Genomic DNA, 22,602 nt, shown 5'->3' on the forward strand with positions numbered 1-22,602 from the left:
CAGCAAGCCTTATTTCCCAAAAACTCTAAAGTTGCATATAATCTGCGTTTCCTTTCCCCATAATCTGGGATTGTTTTGAGAGGCAAATAGTATTTACCATGTTTGAGATTAGTGTGTCTAACGTTAAGCCCTCCTGATAACCTGCACCAGGTGAAGACTGTGGTGATCGGAGCTGTGGGTTCTGAGATATTTAGGTGAGTTAAAAGTCTAGATTTGCCCGTGAAAATGATGCCCGTGAAAATGATGCCCGTGAAAATAGCAGAAGCAGCAGTGTGGCTCCCTTTATGTCTGTTCTTAGGGGAGACGTTGAAACGACTTGAGAATCTCCTAGGACAAGTCTGAAAGACCCAACTGTGGTGAGCAGGGTGAGCTCCGACACAAGGGACACTGCATTTGAAGCAGACTGATCTGTCCCCTGTACCTTAACCCTGCAGCACTCCATGCCTCTGCATCTTCTACACAAAAGGAACTGCCCAGTGTCCTAGAATGCCACTGGTGTGGTGGGCACATTCTATTCTTTGTAAATCATAACTTTGTCCACTGCGGGAATTTAGATTCCTGAGTTCTTAGGAGTACTCATCAGCCCACAAACCCACTAACATCAACCTTTGCCCTCTACCCACACGGGATTACAAATGCTTCCTTAGAAGATGGGACTGCCCTGTCACCAACAGAAACTACTGAGGTGAAACTACTGAACTCCTTCCTGACTAGCATCCTGTAAGGATAAAAGGAACTAGAACTTAGAACGCTGTCATCTAAACCTCGTAAAAACTTCAAGCTTGGCAGGCACTTTGCATAGAAGAAGCACATAAATCCTTGAGCCAGTTAAGAAATTAGAACAGCAATTCCATACATTTCTGTTATAAGCCACACGTTATGGGGGTGTTTCCCAATGAGATAGGAAAAAAAAAACACCTCACAACTTACCACAAAGCGGTCTCATCTCAGAATGGTGCAATTTCAGTCATATCACATACACACATGTGTGCACACACATACACACATGCACATGCATACACATAAAGTAAATAATAAAATAAATCTTTTTTTTTTTCGGAGCTGAGGACCGAACCCAGGGCCTTGCACTTCCTAGGCAAGCGCTCTACCACTGAGCTAAATCCCCAACCAATAAAATAAATCTTAAATAGTGGGCTGAATAGTCAATGTAGTAAATTCTACTCTGCTTTTTCTTTCTAACTTAAACTCTCTTTTCTTCCCCCACTCCCACAAATCAGAGGTGTGCTAGCAACAGTACTTCCTCCTGGGAAACTAACGACTAATCTTGCTGACCCCCAGAGTCATCCAGCCGCCATGGACTCATACCAAAGTATGAACAAGCAACACATATGGCTGTAACTGTCAGGTCATCAGTGTTCTTTTTCACACAGAAAACACACACACACACACACACACACACACACACACACACACACAAGCTGGTTACATACAGAGACAGTTTTGTCTGTGTTTATCCTTAGTATATTAGTTATTGATTTTCTTTGCTTGATCTTGTAGCTTCTTTAATCATTGAGATGCGATAAAGCTTACTAAAGGGAGATGTTTAACTACAGAGGGATAAAAGCATTTTTGGGTTCATGGCATGCTAAAAAAACAAACAAATCTCTTCAGGCTTGAATATGAAAAACAGGTTCCTATCCTAGATGTTGGTGTTTTAAGCTTTGTGTCTGAGTAAACTATGACTCTTAGCCAGACTTTGGATCTCTTATCTTTGGAAAGAATGGAGGATGTTTTTAAGGATTAGCCTGTGTTAATATCATCCTGAAGCCTAAATTATTTTCTTCCGCTGTATTTCAAAGTCCAATGCAGAGGAAGTAAGGTGACTCTAGGAAAAATCAGTTGTACTGTTTATGACAAACGCCATAAAAACTACTGAACATTAAAATTGATAAAACCTTTCAACCCTAGGGTGCTGTGGTTCAGTCTTTAGTCAACTGTTACACAAATGGTAGAGCACATGGTCAAAGAACCATCTCCTGTCTTAGTGAATCTACCTGCCTGATTTTATTCCTACATATACTGATGTGTACACCAGAGGGTACATTCTCTCTTCTTGTTCCAACTCTTTGAATATACCATCTCCTAGCCATCTGACTTCACCATTTCCTTCATCTCTCACCACCCCACGACAGCAGCCCGTTCATCCAGTTACTAACAGGATAATCCTGTAGTCCCCTAAAGGGGCTTCTGTGCTTCATAATCCCTGCATTCTCTTACTTCAATTACAGATATTCATAAATGTCATCTTTTGCAGGATGGGCAAGTACTAAGAGGAACTCTCAGAGAATGAAATCCTAACCAAAAATACCAGAAAACAGTTGACACTGGATTGTTAAAAGTGAAAACTGTGTACTCGTGAGACAGACCCATGTGTAAAGGGCTTGCCACACAAGCTTGACAACTTGGGTTCAGTACCTGGAACTCACGGTGTAAGGCAAGAACTGACTCCTGAAAGTTGTTCTCTAACCTCCCATGCACACATCATATACACCTAATAATAATACATAAAAAATTTGAAAATATGGAGGCAGCTATTGGAGAAGCTGGAGAGGGGTGGAAAATAGTTTAAATGAAGTATTTATACATGAAATTCTAAAAGTAAAATTGGATTATAAAATTGAAATGAAAACTAGAGAGTCAAAATAGGCATTTTCTAAGAAGGGGGAGCAAGCAGTGGTGGGGTTCAGGCAGCCAGTTGCCCACTTTTGCAGGGCAGGCACTTCATGGAGTTACTCCTCTCCCATAGACTTGAATTTGAACTTCCTCGTGTTGGACTTTGGGTAAAACAGTGGGCTACAGAACTTCTGCTCAGATCTCAGTGTGTATCTCTGCCCTGAGAACCTGCAGACTGCAGCGCCTGGCTCAGACGCCGAGTGTCTGATTCAGTAGGTCTGTAATAGGACTGAGCTTTGGTCCTCCTCATAAGTTCTCAATTGGCATGGATGCTGCCAATCATGGGCCCAGAATTTCAGATGTGCTAGCCTCGGTACAGTGAAATAAAATGGGTAAATGTTATTTCCAGGTTACGTTTTAGTTACTTTGGAAAAACCTACTCAAAACTTGTCTTTGTGTCATAATTTACAGTTCTATCAGACTAGTACTGTTACTGTTACCTGACTGGATGACCTCCATTTTACAAGAGGAGACAAGTTTCACTCCTAGGACACAAAGCAGTCACAGGTCACTTGTACCAGAACTCTCAGATGTTCTAAACAAGATCTCTGAGATGTATCCAAGAGCATTTGAAAGCAGACTCCCTCTACCAGATTATTAGAACCCATCTTCTAAGCATGCTTCTTATTTATGCCAGGGTAGGAAAAGCATTGACATAGATCCAATAATTTGCCTAATATAATTTAGTAGAGTAAACTCTGTGGCTCAAAGTAAGAGTGAGTGTCTCCAGCAGAGGTTGACTTTCCTCTTTGTCCAAGAAAACAATTTACTCACTCATAGACCCAGTTAACCTTCAGTGAGTCTCAACTATGTGCTTACACCTGAAAATACAACAAGGAGAATTATATACATGGGGTTTTGTCTCTATAACAAATAACTTCTAGTTGGAGGAATAGACCATACCAGTAGACAAATAACCCAAGTGCGGAGAGTGCTGTAAATGTTACAAACAGAATGACTTGGTCTAATGACTGAAGATACAAGGACACTTTTGACGTCACTAAAAAAGAAAAAGAAAAAACAATATTTTTAGGTAGAACCAAGGAGAAATGACTGATGATGAGTCTACAGCGATAAGCACCAACCAAATGCAAATGTTGTAGATCTTAGATCACAGTTGAAATTTGCAGTTGAAGCCATTGACATTGAAGTCATAGTAGGAATATTATGGTCTGCTTTGCACCTTAGAGCTCACGCTTGCTATGTCAAACATAAATTGTAGGCAAGTAAGAGTAAGACAAAAAGACTGGCTGGGGTCCAGGGAGATGGTCAGCTGGTAGAGCATGCAAGCAGGAGGCTCTGAGTTGAGACCCACAGACTTGCTTACCATCCCAGGGCCAGGAATATAGACAAAAGCAGGTTACCCAGAGCTTGATGGCAAGCTAACCTCACGGAATCTGTGAGCTCTGGGGCCAATGAGAGACCCTGTCTCAGAAAGTAAGGTAGAGCCTGACTGAGGAAGACACCCAGTGCCAAGGTCTGGCCTTCATATGCATGAGCATACACATGCAGGCATCCCTGTATATATGTCATGTTTTTATACATGTGCATATGCATAGACATAAACATATGCATAAAATGAATAATTAAATCAAGGAAAGACTAGCTAAACGGCTGCTGTAATAGCAATGGTAAAGCTTGAACCAGAGGAGTGGAGGAGGAAGAAGCAGAAGATAGTTTTCTCATTTGGGGATGTAGAGAATAAAAAGGGGAGCTAGGAGTAGTAGAGCAGGCCTGTAGTCTTAGAACTCAGGATGTTGAGGAAGGGAGACTGTGAGTTCAAGGCCAGCCTGACCTATACAGTAAGACCCTGTCTCTAAATCAAAATGAAAGGAAGGAGGGGAGAGGAATAAGGGAAGGAGTAGCAATATGGATGATTATTAAAGACTTTTTAACTATATGCTGATTTCACCAATTTACAATTATATTTGGACTTTGTATAGATGGCCACAGTCAATGTGACTGAGTATTAATTTTTATATTGTACTGATAGACTTTTGGCTTAAGACTCTTGCTGTATAGGTCAGGCCGGCCCAGAATGCCATATTTCCCTGCCTCAGTCTATCCAATGCTGAGATTACAGGTCTGAGATACCATGCCCTGCTCGAGAGGGCCATATCTTTATGTGCATTTGATATATATGACCGAGCTGTGGCAGCTGATTTCTATGTGAGATCTTTACACACTCACAGGGACCCCCAATTTCCTTCACCATTATCTCTGTGCATGTTGCGCTCATGGAGGGCATGAGAGAGTGCAGTGTGCTGGTGGATGTACAGAAGCCAGAGGAGGATGCTGGGTGTCCTGCTGCATCACTTCTTACCCTATTCCCTTGAGGCACAGTCCCTCTCTGAACCTTTAGCTCTGCTGCTAGCCAGCTATCTGCAGCAACCTGCAGTTCTATCTCTGTCTCCCACAGCTCTGAGGTTACAGGTTCGTGAAGACATGCCAAGCTTCTTACATGGGTGCTTTGGATTCAAATTAGCATCTTTGAATGTCCTTCTATATGAACACTACTATACTTACTAAGCCCTGCTATATGACTCTGGTATTATTCTAGTGAAAGTCTAGAATTATAAATTATAAAATTATAAATACACTTATATTATTATTAAACTATTTGCCTCAGGTTGATGAAAGCTAGAATAAGTGAAATCTGAATACTATCATGAACTTTAAAACAAGTCATGACAGATCTGTAATCCCAGCACGTCAGGAGACAGAGACAGGGGAATAGGGTAGTTTATTTTGATCTGAAGTTATTTTTTTTATAAATTTATTTTTTAAGATTTCATTTTATTGTATGAGTACACTGTAGCTGCCTTCAGACACACCAGAAGAGGGCATCAGATCTCATTACAGATGGTTGTGAGCCACCATGTGGTTGCTGGGATTTGAACTCAGGACCTCAGGAAGAGCAGTCGGTGCTCTTAACCACTGAGCCATCTCTCCAGCCCCCTGATCTGAAGTTATTATACACTCTCGGAGATCCCCAATTTCCTACACAATTATCTGTGTGTGTGTGTGTGTGTGTGTGTGTGTGTGTGTGTGTGTTATATGTATAAAGGGGTCATGAGAGACAGTGAAGTATATCTGGTATATATGCAGAAGTCAAAGGCCACCCTGAACTACATTGTGCCACTCTGCCCCCCCCAAACACACACACACACACACACACACACACACACACACACACACACACAAATTTTTAATAATTAAAAAGTGAAATACAGAAGGAGAGCCAAGTTACAGTACAATAGATAATGTCTTTGGGGTTTTAGTAGCCTAAAAATGGCATCAATATGTATCTAACTTAACTGAATTTTCTTTACTGGAACTGTGATAAAGGAGGGGAATTAAGGTTCACCGACTGCCTACTGTGAACTGGTGATGGCATTTCCGTTAACTAATCTGACCATCACACCACTGTTTGAAGTAGAATTTTTTTTTTTGCATTTTTTCTGATACTAAGAAAAATTGATTATTTAATGAAACTGGGAAAATAATTTTAAATATCCAAAGAGAAACATGGGGACCCAGACCTTCAGCAAATCTATGCTGTAGAAGCCTTAAAGGAGGGCATTGTGAGAGCCTAGACTAGTACAAAATATGCAAAGTTACGTTTAACTCTATGTTAAAATATCTGTTCTAAAACCCTGCTTCCGGTGGCTGGAGAGATGGCTCAGTGGTTAAGAGCACTGACTGTTCTTCCAGAGATCCTGAGTTCAAATCCCAGCAACCACATGGTGGCTCACAACCATCTGTAACAGAATCTGATGCCCTCTTCTGGTGTGTCTGAAGACAGCTACAGTGTACTTACATGTAGTAAATAAATAAATCTTTAAAAAAAAAAAAAAACCCTGCTTCCATGCTTCTTCTAGGAAGATGTAGGTAGATGTTCCCTGCAGCATTGTGAGTAGTCAGTGGAGGAAGGGCTAATCACACTGGGGTATCTGCATCACAGCATTCCAGCACAGTCACCAAGACTGAGAGAAAACCAGTATATACATCAGGTAGATTTCGTTATCAGATAGGTGTCTCTGTTCATAGAGAGGTCAGGATGTGAATAGAAAAGGCCCTGCAGTGGATAGTCAGTCTTGTCATGTAAATTCTACTTCATCTTACAAACTTTTATCTAAAAATGAGTCAGACCTTAAAAATGCTTGTTTGTTTTTTATTAAAGAGAGAAAAGACCTGTCCAATGTAGAGCCTCAGCTCACTTGATTCTCTGTACTGCTCCTCCCTCTACACTGCCCTGCTCTTTCCTTTCACTGCCCTGCTCCTCCCTCTCACTGCCCTGCTCCTCCCTCTACACTGCTCTGCTCTTTCCTCTCACTGCCCTTCTCCTCCCTCTGCACTGCCCTGCTCCTCCCTCTGCACTACCCTGCTACTCCCTCTGCACTGCCCTGCTCCTTGGTACTTTCATCTCCTCTCTTTCCTGTCCACCCTGTCATTTTCATCTCTAGGTCTTGACTTAACTCAGCCTTTTGTGGTGTCTTTTGTCTTGGGTCCCCTCCCTTCTACAGAGGTAAACTTCCAAAAAGAGCAATGACAACAGCAGCCATTTCCATAGCTGAAGAAACAAACTCTTCAGCTGCAATCCTTTCTCTCTGTCTGCCCTGCCCCGTTGCCCCTTCATGGATCTTTCCTGGAGTTGTACCCAAAATACCCGCTTTGTCCAGGCCTGGAGGGAGGCTCTACCCTTAGGTGTTCCTTCTGTTCTTTCCCCAGGGTCTATGGCTCTTTGCCTGCTCTGACTCTACCTTGTCCTGTTAAAATACCACAGTTGTGGTAGGAACAGATAGCCTTCCTGAATAAACTACTAGTCAGGGAAATCCCTCAATTAACATTTTCTTGGTGGTATTTGTCTTTTTCTTTACTTAAAAAAAATGTGTTACTTGTGAGGCAGAGAGGCGAGTGGGTCTCAGTTCCAGGTCAGTTTGCTCAACAGATTGTGTAGCTGGGTTTACAGAAAGAAACCCTGCCTCAGAACAACGCAACGCAAAACAAAGTATGTCAACATTGAGTTGGTAAAGTAGAAAATAAAATTGTGGTTAACAGGGGCTCTGGGGGACACAGTGGTGGCAGGGGCCAAGGTATACTGAGACTCACCAGGTGGACGGAGCCTGTGCTCTGTTACAGAAAAGGGGGCTGTTTCTAACACTGTGTCTGATACAACAAAACCACCAAAAGAGGTGACTTAGAGTCTTATAATTACAAAGAAATGATAAATTTGTGAGATCAAAGTTGACCTAAATGCCCTGTCTGAATCAATGTCATTAGTGCAATGCAAACATGTATCAAAATATCACATGTATGGTTAATACCTGCCTGTTAAAATGTGTTTTAAAAGAAGATGACTGCTACAACTTGATAGAGGTTGAGTCTCACTAATCTAAAACTCCCAAATCCTAAATGTCCCCGAAAGTTTCGGCAGGGCACTGAAATACAAGCCGCACACCTCAACTCTCCTTTTTAACATACACTTGTTTGTTTGGGCTTTGTTTATTGGAGGGCGTGTGCATGCCACAGCACACAGGCAGAGGTCAGAGAACAGCTTCCGGGTGTAGGTTCTCTCCTTCAGATAGCAAACTCGGGCAGCAAGCTTCTTTACCTAATAATCCATTGTGTCAACCTCCCACCTGACCTCTTTATGTACACTGAAAGAGCTCTGTAAAAATACCATCATGCTCTGTGATAATGTAATACATTATCTTCATGTTCCTTTGCTTTTAGGACACACACCCCAACATATCTCATTATGTGTGCACAGATCAAAACAGATCTCATCCTAAGCATTTCTTTCCAATAAGGGCTATGAAACCCAGAATAACCCCCAAGTGTACTTGTTTCTCTGCATAACTCCATTGCTTTATTTAGCTTACTAGTTGCAAACACTCAAAAACTGGAAGGCATTATGAAACTATCTTGGCTTATTGTCCACATATTTATCTCAGTAGCGCCCTCCCGCAATAACCAGTCATATGTCTCATGAGCGCCACTATCAGCCTATTTATTGGTCAAAAGCATGCTCTGGCCCAACTGCTCCAGACACTCTAGATGCCTATTTCTGCCTCCATTTGTGCCATCCTCTAGACTACTGCCACTGTGGCACCAGATTTATGTGATTTTATGTATTGAAAATAAAATCACCAGTAAAAATAGTTTTCTTTTACAGTAACATACAGTTAAATAATCAACAAAGTTGTTATTGGGAAAGGCATTTTTTTAAGGCTTAAAAAAGAAGAGAGCTGTCAAGACGATTCATCAGGAAAAGGCACCTACCTGCCGTTAAGCTAGAGGACAGGAGTTCAATCTCTGAGACCTACATACATGATGGGAGACAGAACCAGCTCCTGCGAGCTATCCTCTGATATCCACATGTGGGAGATGACATATTCACACGCATACATTTTGAGTATTATAAACAAGTTCAAAACAGTAACTGAGCACTCTAGATCAGTGGGTCTCAATGCCTTTCTTCTAATGTCAAACATTGTTTTAGGGCCAAGGAGACGGATCTGTGTGATTTAGTGCTTGCTGGGCAGGTATAGGACCTGAGTTCAAATGTGGGTCATGACCCCTTTGGGGGTCAAATGAAGTTCCCACAGGGGGTCACATAACAGATACCCTGCATATTGGACACTTACATTATGATTCACAACAGTATCAAAATTACAGTTATGAACTAGCAATGAAAGTGATTGTATGATTGGAGGTCTCTGCCCTAGGTGTTAACATCAAGAATAAGATGAGTTGAAGGTGTGACTGAAGGGTTCTTTCCTCTCACTCACCGTCACAGCCATTTTGGTCTCTATCTGTTCACTTCCATCCTACTTTTGACCCCGACTCCCCGTGTGACCCTCTTGTTTCAGTATTACTTTTTCTTTCCATTTTTGACGGACTGTTCTAAGCTGGTTAACATTTTCTTGGCCCTTTGCTTTCAAATCAAAAGCATTTCTTACTAATACAGTCCCCTTGTTTTGTTCTCAACTAAATCGGTTCGCAAAATTTCCCATCCACTGTAGCTTACAAGTTCTTCGGAGCTAAGATCAGAAGATGCCGAATGAAGACAAGCAAAGCTGTTGTCAAACCAGGCTAAGAGTAAGACCCAGCGGCTTCAAGAGCTTACGCACTGAAGGCAGCTGAGGATGCTCTGAATGTGTTAATACAGCAGGAGCTGTCTGTGTACCTGTATACCATGTGGTGGTTTATATTAACTAAAATCATCCAAGAGAACGAGTGCTTTCTCAGCACCCCTCCAATCATACATGCTTCAAAGGGGCAGGAAGATTTCCAAAAGTTTGCTTTCTCCAAAATAGATGTGTGCCAGTTAGGGCGTACGTTTGGAGCCTGATTGTGAAATCCCTGGAGTCTGATGGTCCTGTTTTGCTATAAACGAAGACAAGTACCCTGTTTAGATAAAATGCTGTACTCTACAAATTAGTATATGCTTGTTTGTAAGAGATGTCCATGCTCACACAGATAAACCATCTTGTGGGCATGTTCAAACTCCTTTGCCTCGAGTACAGAAATACAAATTAAATAGTATTACTTCACAGTGCTTTTACACTTCAGCATTAAGAATGTTGCTGAGTTTATGACAAAGCAGATGCTTTTGTGTGCTAGAGGCACAAAAAGTGGAGGAAGCTTACGACGTGACATTTACCAGCATGTTTCCATGCTCAGTTCTTTAGGTCAGTAGCTCCACTTTCCAGAAATGTATTCCACAGGTTTGTTACTAGGTGTAGGCAAAGACACGAGCACGAGAATAATTTTATTTTTTAAACTTTAATTGCCTAAGCTGTCAAAACCTAGGAACTAACCTACAGTCCTTCCCAAATGACAGATATGAAGTTACCCCACAATGCTTGATAGACACTCAAGATGTGGAAACAGGTCCATATAGATGTTTGAGTGTTCACAGCAGGCATTCTTTAGCAAAAACAAAAGTACAAACAACTTAAATGTTGTCTAACTTATTGACGGATACATAAATGTGATCTAGCTACATGATAGAATAAAATTGAGTCATGACTGACATGCTTTTATATGACCCATGACAGCTCTTAATCCTATCTGATTTATCATCAAAATGCCCATCATATCGCCTCAGTGCCCTGAACAGTTCCTTCCCATGTGCTCCTTCACCTGAACTAGAGTTGGCAGTAGGCTACAGGGGGTCCTAACTAAGACATTTGTTGACTTCCCAGGTCACTGTGGTTTCAACCTGTGGGTCGAGACTCTTTTTGAAGTCAAATGAAACCAACCGTACATTACAATTCATAACAGTAGCGAAATTAAAGCTATGATGTAGCAGGAGAAATAATTTTATGGTTGGGGGTCACAGCAACGTGAACCATACTAAAGGGTCCAAACATTAGGAGAATTGAGAACCACTGCTCCAGGAACCCAGCCCTGTCTACAGACACAGGGTTGTATATCTCTGGCCAATCCTGTCCTGCTCAGAGGAAGACACTCCTGATCCTTTCAGTCTTGTACTTGAAGACCACAGACCACCCAGCAAGGTGCTCAAGCCTTGAGGGACAAGACAAATTTGCAGATCAGGATTACAGGGGTCATCTGTCAAACTTCGAATTTGTAACTCGTCATGCCAACGAAAGCCTAAACTTGTTCCTTCATGTTATTTCATAGATTTAACATACCTCTATGGCTTTATTTCCAATTCCCTGATTAATTCTGGAGTATCATCTTCTCCTAGTGTCAGGCAGCATGTCTGAGAGCATTTACTAACTCCGGGATGGCTACATTCCTGTCACCTGACTTCCAAACCAGGATTCTAAAGCAGCACAAAGTTAGCGTCCCACACACCCCTCCACGTATACTTCATAGTCTGAAACCAGTTTCGCCCAATATATAACTGAAAATATCCTTATAAAATTATCCTAAGAAGAAAGGTTTTCAAAAAAAATCAAAAGTAGTTGAATGACATTTCAATCTTAGGAAAATTTATTGTCTACTCAAACTTTCTAATAATTTCAGTTTGATTACTGAGAAAAGCAAGAGACCATAGCAGAAAGGGGAGAAACAACAGGAAAATGTCTGTGGTTCATCTCCATTTCATTGCTCATCGATTTTGAACTCGGGCAGTTTTCAACACCAAACAGAAAGCAAATGGTAGCATTTGCCAGAACTGTTATAAGGCATAAGTAAAACTGTATACAACGCCTGTAGTGTCCCTGCTAAAATTCAGGAATGGACTCTTATTCTCTGACATTTTCTGCCAAAGTATATTGTTTATCTATCTCTCCTTGTTTCATTATAGTTCAATGTCTATACTCCTCCTAACAAGAGAACATTTTACTTTTAATAATCTCAGCATTGGCCACGTTTTATGAACCCTGTATGGTTGAGATATGAGAGTCAGCCATATATATATTGAGGTTAGTCTGCTCGCGTCTTTGTCCCAGAAAAACAAAGACGCTTTGTTTTAGAATTGTTTTTCATAGATGCAGATGGTTTTTCTCTGCAGTATTTGAGAGTGACTGTAGATTTTGCAAAGCAAAGTATTTCACCGCCAACTCCTAGTGTATCTATCACAGGAAGACTTCAGTGTGTCAAAAGGAGTAGGAACAATTCACAGTTAATTTAGTGCCTTATGAAGTCTTGCTGTTGATTTTTAACAATTTCCCAATGGCCATCTTTATTTCAAACCCATTCCATTCCTCTCTATTTCTGAGTCCTGCCCTTCTCTGGTTTTGGTGAACTCTCAGGCAAGCTTTGTCCTGCTGTCACACAAGATTGCCAGCAACTGAAACTCACCCCTTTCTGCTCCAAGTCCCACGGAAAGGAGAATATGCTCTTCCAAAATGACTCTGGATGTCTGTGTACAGGTAGAGCGGTTTCTCAGTGTTTCCAATTCCAAAGACCAGACATTGCCGAGCCCTCGGCTGTAACTTCTCCCTTCCGGTCCTTAGCTCACTCTCATATGGTAATGGCTTCTGCCTGCCAAAATCTCATCTGTGAAATGCAAGTCACAGATGGTTAATAGGCATTTTTGTATGCAGGCAGTGACTTATTAACATTCACTCACAGTCGCTTATTCTCTTTGGCTACTAATCACTTACTTGTGAATTAAAATAGCAAAACTTCTTTTCATCTGCCCAATAATCTAATATTTATGCTCTGGTGTAAGGGGCATTTTCAAATTAATAAGCACTGTCATGGGTCATATAATAGCAAGTCAGTCAACACCAGGCTACATGAACGACAGTGGTCCTATAAGATTATTAATTAAAATACAAGTACACACTGCTAACAACTGAATCATCGCTCTAGCCCCAAGGTTGATGCTCCTAATAAAGGCATTGTATAAATCAATAAGAACAAGCAAATGTTATGTAGAATATAGACAGAGAATTGAATAGATTAATAATTTCAAAAGAAACATAGCTATAAAGATAGAAATCTGCACTAGTGTTTAAATTGATATAAAATTAATACATTTTTCAATTAAAATTAATTAATCCTCTTGTCCTCTCTAAAACCTCACATCCAAGCAAGGACAATAAGTGACACAAACTCCATACTCCAGGAAACTACGTGCAACAAGCAATTTTAAAGCATAAAATTTCAAGTGAGAAAGTAAATGGAGAAGGGGAAACAGGAAAAGAGTCTAAACAAGCCGGGAAGGTACAGAGGCCTTTCTCCTCCACCCGTTAGCCAGGACCACACTCTCAGGGGCCAACTGAAACATGCTGGCAAATTCTCATGAAAAACTACTAAGAGTGTGTAGTTGTGTATGTGCCTGTGTACTTATGTGCCTGCAGTAAACGCACATAGTTGTATCTGGTAGCCTATCAATGAGTGACTACAACACCAACCTAAATATTGATTAGTATTTTCAAGTAATCAGTGAGCAAAGGTAACAACATTACACATCAGAGCTTCATTCATTTGGGAATGAGTTAGACAAAACATATAACTATTCTAACTACAACAAAAACATAACTATAACTATGGCTAAGTGCATAATATGATAACTAGAAATGGGACTCAGGTCTAAATGTCATTGTCAGTGTTTTTGCTCTTTTCTTTCTCAAGATAGTCACGAAAATAATGAATGAAGTCTGGTGCTTTCAATTTCTATGAGAAATAATATGCTTATATATATGGTCTGTTTCCAATGTACTGTGGTCAGGTCACTAAATGCAGAGTTGGAGAGAACACCCGTCACACACAGTTACATAGTATTTTCACCTTTCATCATACATTTCACAATGTACATGATAGTCCACATTTATTAAGTATTATTTATGTGTTTAGGGATTATAGGTTTCCTCAGAAACAGTCTGATTTATCTCTGCTGTGTTCCTAGTACCTAGAACTTGGCATACTATAGGCATTCTACAAAAATTTATTAAATAAAAAAATAAAACATTGAACTTACTACCTGCCAGACACTATCCTAAATGCCTTGTATTATTGGATCATAACATCCCACACAATACAAGTGACCATCCTTGTGAGCTCTATTTTATAAAAGAAAGCAAGAACTAACTGGTCCAAGCCAGGACTGAAGCCCATGGACTTCACTCCCATGCTCTTTGCTACAGAATATTCCCTTTGGATATCAGAGCCATGAGACCAGCAAATAGACATCCCAGGATGAATACCATGTTGCAGAATTTAAAAGCAGCAGGGAACTTGGTGTGTTAGCACAGCTTTTATCATGGCACTCAAGCAGTGAAGGTAAGAGGATCTCTTTGAGTTCCAGAAGAGCCTAGTCTACACAATAAGACCCCATATCAAAAATCAAAATAAAATAAAAGGCAACAGAGTCATATTAGAGGAATTAAAAGGAGACAATATACTGATATCATACATTTGCATCAAAACACTCAAAAATACATGTGTTACAGTAGGCATGGTGGGGGATGTGGATGATTCGTGCTTAAATTTTCTTAATATCTATAATATAATTTTAGCAATGTATCCGATTTACTCATAGGATGATTTAATAGGCTTCCATGTTTAAATACCAAACAAAATATCATTTGTTAAAAAGCAAAGAGCAGGCTGGAGAAATGGCTCAGTGATAAAGAGCACTGACTGCTCTTCCAGAGATCCTGAGTTCAAATCCCAGCACCCCTGGTGGCTCTAAACCATCTGTAATGGGATCTGATGCCCTCTTCTGGTATGTATAAAGAGAGTGACAGTGTACTCACATACTTAAAATAAATAATAAATAATAAATAAAAAAATCAAAGAGCTTGTCAAAAAGAAAGTATGTTTCAATGACAGTAGATGTGAGTGTTAGATTTCTCTGGTCTAAAATGCAGATCTAATGAAAAGAAAATAAAGTGTATTGGCAAAATCGGGAAGAATGTGCTATGAAATTGATATAGAGTTGTTGGCAAAATGAAGAGTATTAAAACCAAGGTTTACAAAAAAGCTCAGAAAAGGTAACAGACATAAAATACTAAGACTCGTTAAAGCATTTACTCAACAAGGGGTATACTTCTAAGGTTTCTGCTCAAGATCGTCTCTGCATCTTTGGAACAGTGAGATCTTATAATCCGCAGATTTGTCTTAATTTACCATCCTTTGCTTCTTAGGTTCCAACAAAAGCCAGACACCTTACTCGACAACCTCCCTGCCACCACCTCCGCCTACACAGCCAGCCAGCCAGCCACCGCTGCCGGCGTCTCACCCAGCACATCTGCCAGCCCCCAGCCTGCCCCCCAGAAACATTAAGCCTCCCCTTGACCTGAAGTAAGTAAAGGATCATCTTACAATTTCATCCGCAGTGTCTGGCCAGGGTTTTCCAAATTATGCATGGCTGAGTGCTAAATGGTCTATGGAAAACTTGTGTGGTACTTCGGTAGGCAGGGATCGCGGGAAGGGCAGGCTGTTTCTAAAGTTTGAAATCTCTCACCTGTGGGCTCCTTGAAAAGAAAAAATCAAAATTATGTCGCGTGCTTTCTTATTTCAAGTAGGAAGAGCCAGGGCGCACTCACAATCTGACCAAAGCAAAACCGAACTCCAGCCGTGTAAATAACTCAATGTCCAATTGTCTGGGGTTACTGACCATCTTCTGGGCTAAGACGCTTGGGTCACTTCTCCAGCTCTGCCCTCCGCAACACACACAGCTTGTCTTCTAGGCTCCAATTGGCCCCACTGCTGCTGCTGTTCTTGGTGGTCATCCCCTGGCACTGGCATCTCCAAAACGACAGACAGTTCCTGGCTGTGGCTGGGCTGCACTTTCACCAGTCACATCTCCTGGGCTCTTTTCAGGGACTCCAGTCCTGCCGCACAGCGCTAAATCTCAGATACGTTCCATGACCCCTTCCACACCCTCAGAACTAGTGCCACCTAGGTGACTCCCATACTACCAGGTTCAGCTGGACGCATAAGGTACAACCTTGGCCATACCTGGAACCCAGATTCTATGTGCCGACTCCCAGAAAACACTTTCCAGATTTCACCTCAGCCAAGTTTCTTAAGCACGGCTGATTTCTCAGCTCCAGCTGACCAGACACCACAGATTCTTCACCCAAAATGCCCAGAGGACTGTTTGCTTCCCTGTGAAACTTTACGAGCCAGGCCTCCGCTGTCTACAGTGCTTTGGACATTCGTTTCTTCAAAGCTCCTGTCGAATTCAGAGCTCTCAACACTCAATGAATGACCTTTCTAGCCAAAAATTCCAAAGTCCTTCCACAATCCTCCCCGCAAAATGACATGGCCGTGTGAGGCACGGCAATACTCCACTGTCCTGATACCAGCTTTTCTTGGGTAAGGTCGCTGTTGCTATGATGAAAACCATGACCAAAAGCAACTTGGGGAAGAAAGGGTTTCTTTCACCAACAGTGCCACATAACAGTTCATCATCAAAGACAGTGAGGACAGGAACTCGCTCAGGGCAGGAACCTGGATACAGGAGCTGCTGCAGAGGCCATGGAGGGTGCTGCTTACGGGCTTGCTACCCATGGCTTGCTCAGGCTGCTCTCTTGTAGAATCCAATACCAACAGCCCAGGGGTGGCATCATCCACAATGCGCTGGGCCCTCCCCCGCTGATCATTAACTATGAAAATAACCTTACAGCAGGATCTTATAAAGGCATTTCCTCAATTGAGGCTCCTTCTTCTCTGATGATCTCAGCTTGTGTCAAGTTGAAACAGAACTAGCCAATACAGTGACATTCCACTATAATAGTATAATCTGATTGCACCTTATTCCCACTATGATGTGTCAGCCTTTTGCCCATAATCCACATAATAGAATGTATTAATTACAAAATCACATTCACTCCTTCCTTAATTGCTTCACGGTTACGATTTTGAACAGTAGTTGAAAACACATTTACTATGAGTTACCCATGATTATTTTTAACCATAACTTCCATGGGCGTTTCAAATTAGGAAGTAAGTACATATGTGCAGCTTGTTGGTCTTATCTTCTATGTGGCTACTACATATGCGCATATTAACATTACAGCCTCCCAGGCATTTGAACCTAGAGATGTTTGTTTGAAGACTTGAGCACCCTGTGAACACTTTGGGAGATCCTGTTAGCAAATCAAAGTGTGAGCATCTACCTACTACTAGTATTATTAGCCTGATTAATATTAGCTATATATTTACCTAAATATATATTCTAATATATAACATTAACTAATATATATTCTCTTAAACATTTAGTTTCCATCTAATTTTTTTTCTTTTCACATAGAATCATGTTTCTTATTCCTCAGTATTTTTTTTTAAACCTCTGGTCAATTTAACTCATTAAATTTAGATCTCAGAATTTTTTCATAGATTTACTTTTATTTTACACTTTAGTTTTGTTTTTCATTTTGTATGAGACAGACCCTCACTGTATACCCTTGGCTGGCCTAGAATTATGTAGCCCAGCTGACTTTGATCTTAGAAAGATCCTGCTGCCTCTGCCCCTGCCCCTGCCCCTGCCTCTGTCTCTGCCCCTGCCCCTGCCCCTGCCCCTGCCCCTGCCTCTGCCCCTGCCTCTGTCTCTGCCCCTGCCCCTGCCCCTGCCTCTGTTTCTGCCCCTGCCCCTGCCCCTGCCCCTGCCCCGCCCCTGCCCCTGCCCCTGCCCCTGCCTCTGTCTCTGCCCCTGCCCCTGCCCCTGCCCCTGCCCCTGCCCCTGCCCCTGCCTCTGTCTCTGCCCCTGCCCCTGCCCCTGCCCCTGCCCCTGCCTCTGCCCCTGCCCCTGCCCCTGCCCCTGCCTCTCACTCTGTCTCTGCCTCTGCCTCTGCCCCTGCCCCTGCCCCTGCCCCTGCCTCTCACTCTGCCTCTGTCTCTGTCTCTGTCTCTGCCCCTGCCCCTGCCCCTGCCCCTGCCCCTGCCCCTGCCCCTGCCCCTGCCCCTGCCCCTGCCCCTGCCTCTGCCTCTGCCTCTCACTCTGCCTCTCACTCTGCCTCTCACTCTGCCTCCTTTGCCTCTGCCTCTGCCTCTACTTCGATGGCAGGCATATGCCACCACAGTGGGCTCAGGACCCTAGCACTTCTAAAGTATGTTATAAAGCCCTGCCCCCAGACAACAGCTTCAGCAAAGCTTCTGAGTATAGCAAACTTTTAGTATGAAATCTTCACAAATGCTCAAAAAAGAATTCTAAAAGTTGATAAGCTCTGGAGGTCAGTTATCATTTCGTTGAGGACATTATGAAAAGGAAGGCTATTTGACACTAGATCCTCTGCTTCAGGGCTCCTCCAGGCCACCCATAAGTGTAATGACTCATCAAAAGGACTCACGGGTCTCAGGGTTCAGTGACATGAGAGGTAAAGAAGGCAAAGAAGAAAGAACATCCAGCAGGTGGCGCTGTCTAAGCACAGGTTTCCAGGCAATTCCACAAGCATGAGAAGGGTATACAGAAACCATGGTTATGAAAACGCAGTGGATGTCTCAGGCAGCTTCCATCAGAAGCCCACCAGAGGTTGATAGAAACTAAGATTTCCACTGGGGCCAGGGGCACTGTCTCATAGATTCCTTGGGCCTGACAGCTGTCAGAAGACCTAAAACCTAGAAGGAAAGCGAACATTCATATATGTCACATGGTTGATAAGGTCTCACACAGCAAAATACTATTATCAACTAGGCCACTTTTACAGCAGCATATAGTTATAAAGAAAACGCGTTCATCTGTAGGTCATAGGCCAGCCTTGATAGCACATTCTTCTAAAGCATAGCACAGTTAGGTCTGCTGTGTTGACTCCCTGAAACCTCAGCCCTAGAATCCGTCGTGGGGAAGGCTCCTAAGAAGGCTATAGAAGGAAGAACAGATTTCAAAAGCAGTGATAGAGCACGGGATGCTAGTCAATGGGCCAGCTTTGCAAGGAATCACGAAGAAGTCAGCAGGCTTGGATCCTTGTAGGCAGCACTGTTCCACACGTTATTTACAAAGTTCGCTGGTGGTGATAAACCTTGAGTCGTTTATTACTCCAATCATATTAAGGCGTCCTCTTGTGAAGTGACTTATCTAGGATCAGCCAACTCCATAAAAATATATCCAACGTAGAAGGAACGTGGGAAGAACAGAAGAGGCTTGGGTGTTTTCCATTGCCTAGAAGATCTATACTTAGAGTACTGTAAAGTTCGTTACTATGTGAAGAAAAGGGGGAAATGTTAAGGGCATGCAGACGCTTATCCAACTCTTCAAAGCAGAAAGCTTCAACTGTTTTAGAGTTCCCAGCAGTAGATTCCACAATGAGGAAATACCTAGATGAGAAATTTCCCCCGTTGAAGGGGAAGTTAGATAAACACATAGAGGAAACGAAAGCAAAATGGGCCATAATAGTCATGCTCAAGAGCATGGAGGAAACTGATGGGTCAGGTTTGAGGCAGAAAAGTAGAAGATGAAGGTGTTTCTGCACCTCTTGCCCCGCCCTTGTGGGTCCTGTTCCCTCCTGCTACTCAAAATCCATTCTCAAGTCATAACCTATTGAGCTTTTAAAATCTGGGGCTAGAGATGGCTCAGTGGTTAAAAACACTGACTGCTCTTAAAGAGGTTGTGAGTTCAAATCCCAGCAACCGCACAGTGGCTCACAAACAAATGTAATGGAATCCGATGCCCTCTTCTAGTGTGTCTGAAGACAGCTACAGTGTATGCATACAGATTTTTTTTAAAGCTGTATAAAATATTCACTCTACAAATCTTCGAGTCACTTCTCTGCATCCTTTCAATTGAACTTCAGGGACGGTCATGCACAAAACAGAGATCTCTGCTTCTGTATAAAGCAAGGGCAGGAGAAATGGCAACAGATGGACAGATGGAAGACACTGCAGTGGGCAGTAAGGGTCAAGTGCTGAGAGGGAAAACAGGAAAGGAAAATGTGAGGGGTGTTACAGGCAGCTTGTAGTTACAGCTAAACAGAGATGGGAGGGAGCAAAGAAGCGAGGGGATGTGGGCGTGGACTTAAAGCTGCGGGGGAGGGAACTGCTCAAGGCAGAGAACAGAGAAAACAGAAGTTGAAAGAGGCCAAAGTCTAAGAAGGTGCAGGACTGCACTAAAGGCAGCAAGAGAAGCAATGGGAAGAGGGCACGCTCACTAGGGGCTCCATGTGCTGTGACAGTCTGTTACTGTCACCCTAAGTGAGATGCAAGCACAGCACCAAGGTTTTTTGACTTGCCTTTCATTAAGGTCACTTTAAGTAGATGAGTAAATATGGAGGCAGCACCAGAACCAGTTAGATGTTGCAGAAACGCAGCCAATCTACTGAAGCGTTCTGGCCAAGATGGGCTGTCCTTGTCGGGGACAGCAAGAAATGACTGTGCTATGGATACATTTTGAAGGGAACAACAGCAGAATTTGGATTTATTTATGAAACTCACAGTGAGGATCATGCGTGGCTCCAAACCCAAGGCCTTAGCAACTGGAAAGTTCCTGCCACACAAGCGTGAGTTTTGTGCCCATCACACACTAAAAAGTATGTATCTATAACCTCCAGTTCTGAAGAAGTGAGGGGGTACAGATATGGTGGAGACAGGTAGGGTCCCGAGGCTCACAGATCAGTCAGAGTAGCTACATCGAAGGCTCTAGATTCAGTGAGAAAGACCCTGTCTCAAAATATAAAGTGTAATGTGATAATTGGAGATACCCAAGTCCAACTGCTGTTCAGGCCTGCACATGCATGCACACAGGTAGAAAGATATTGGAAAAAGTCAATTTAGACTCTGTTTAAGGAGCAACAACTGGGGTGGGAAGAATGTTTGTTTGTTTCTGTTTCTGTGTTGCAAGACAAGATCTCATGTTACTATAACCTAGGCTGACCTCAAGTATACTAGGTAGCAAGGGGAAGGTGGAGCTTATACGAAAATGACCACATGTTTATATATGGTGATAAGAAATAACCAGCAAAGGTAAAAACAATACCCTAGACAGGGAAGAATTCCTGGAAGAGTCTGACTCAGCTTCAGCCTGGTGAGGGCTGGGCTAAATGGCTGACAATGTTAGAGCTCCCCTGGATGCACAGCAGAATCTCCAACTGGGAACAAGGGAGGAATTTGGGGAGCTAAGGACTTCGACCATGCAGGGCCTGCCCCGCCTGCTTCTAAAGCTATTCTGGGGAGTAATTTGTATTCATGTCCTTCGGGTCAATCTACGTTGCAACGTCTGAAGGGTTAAAGTTAAATAGGAACCAGAAATCATAAATAATTTCAAAAATCTAAGTTGTGGGAGGCAAAGTGACAAGTATTTTAAATTGCATTCTTTCCCCACCTAGTGGCCAGAATGCAGACAGCTCGTTACAGTTTCCTGTGTGTGACTCTGACCAGTGAAATGAAGTCAGAAGACGGAGCGTTTGGTTGTTGACGGTCCAGTCGACGTCGTTTGCTATAGCACATTTCTTAGAGCTGTTTTAAAAGGAATCAGAACTATATCAGTATAGCCTACTTCAGATGGAACCGAAGGTTGAGGTTGTATATACAAAACAAATTTTGTGGTTATTAATAGCAGTAAGACAGGAAAAGTGAGGTAATAAGGAATAATAATGAATGGGAAGTGACTAAGGTTAGAAGAGGAAAGAGCCAAGTGTTCTTCCTGAAGTCCCTTGTTTTAAAGAAGAATGTACCAGTGTGATCTCGTAATTAACTACAAGTGCTTCGAATTTTCCACAACCTGAGACTGGGCACATCAGATAGCCTTACCTAATTCCATTTGGCAATTTTTAGCTTTGGCCAGTTCAGAGTTTCAAATTTTCTCATAGGTTAAGTATAGAAAGACATGTTCCCGAGGGAGGGGTCCATTTCTGATAAGGACGGGTATAAAATAACTTTATGTGTCACTTAGATCTTTCTTCAAAAAGGTTTCAGCAATAAAAGGTTAAAAGCTAAACTTACAAAGAGTAAATACAGCATTAAAAAGGCAACAGTTTCACATCTTTAAATGTCAAGATCTAGGACTCCAGTAGATTTTGTTTGCTTGTTTGGTTTGGTTTTACTTTCCTGGGATTTGAACCAGGACCTCATACACACTAGGCAAGCACTCTGTCACTGAGCTGCAGCCCTCACCCCACCCTAAGAGTCCTCAGAAATGACAGGCATAATATTAAATGAACTTCATTTGGTTCTTAAGGCTGCATTGAAAACAAAGAACTATACCGAGAGCCTGCTTGAATGGACTTATCTCTGCTGATAAGCTCCCCCAGTCTCTCCTCCCTGCCCACTCCCTCCTCTCAGCCCTCTGTAGTTGGTTGTGACTGGTTCCGTTCTTCTCTCTGCAAAGCTCCTCTTTATGCCTGAGCACTGGGTGGCAATTGCACTTGGGTCTTTTCAGGACATCTGCACCTGTTTCTTATCCTCATCTTGGTCCATTTTATTCTCCACTGTCCCTGCCATTGTGGTCACTGTTTCAAGCTGACTACTTTGATACTGTATACAGCATGAACTCAGACCTATATAAAATGGCATTACATTTCATATGGCATAATATTGTGT

General features: G+C 42.3%; 1 protein-coding gene across 11 annotated transcripts in view; it reads left to right on the forward strand.

Annotated features, from left to right (window-relative positions):
* Fyb1 (FYN binding protein 1) overlaps positions 1-22,602 on the forward strand; it is a 148,526-nt gene that overhangs the window by 78,583 nt on the left and 47,341 nt on the right. For all 11 annotated transcript variants that reach the window (XR_010063635.1, XR_010063636.1, XR_005500334.2 and 8 more), the window contains one exon: positions 15,273-15,429. Coding sequence is in view for 7 of the 11 variants with exons in the window: in XM_006232019.5 (XP_006232081.1) it covers positions 15,273-15,429 (157 nt within the window). In the remaining 4 variants the exon portion in view is untranslated. The remainder of the gene's footprint in view (positions 1-15,272; positions 15,430-22,602) is intronic.

Source organism: Rattus norvegicus, chromosome 2 (genome assembly GCF_036323735.1).
Source record: "Rattus norvegicus strain BN/NHsdMcwi chromosome 2, GRCr8, whole genome shotgun sequence".
NCBI lineage: Eukaryota > Metazoa > Chordata > Mammalia > Rodentia > Muridae > Rattus > Rattus norvegicus.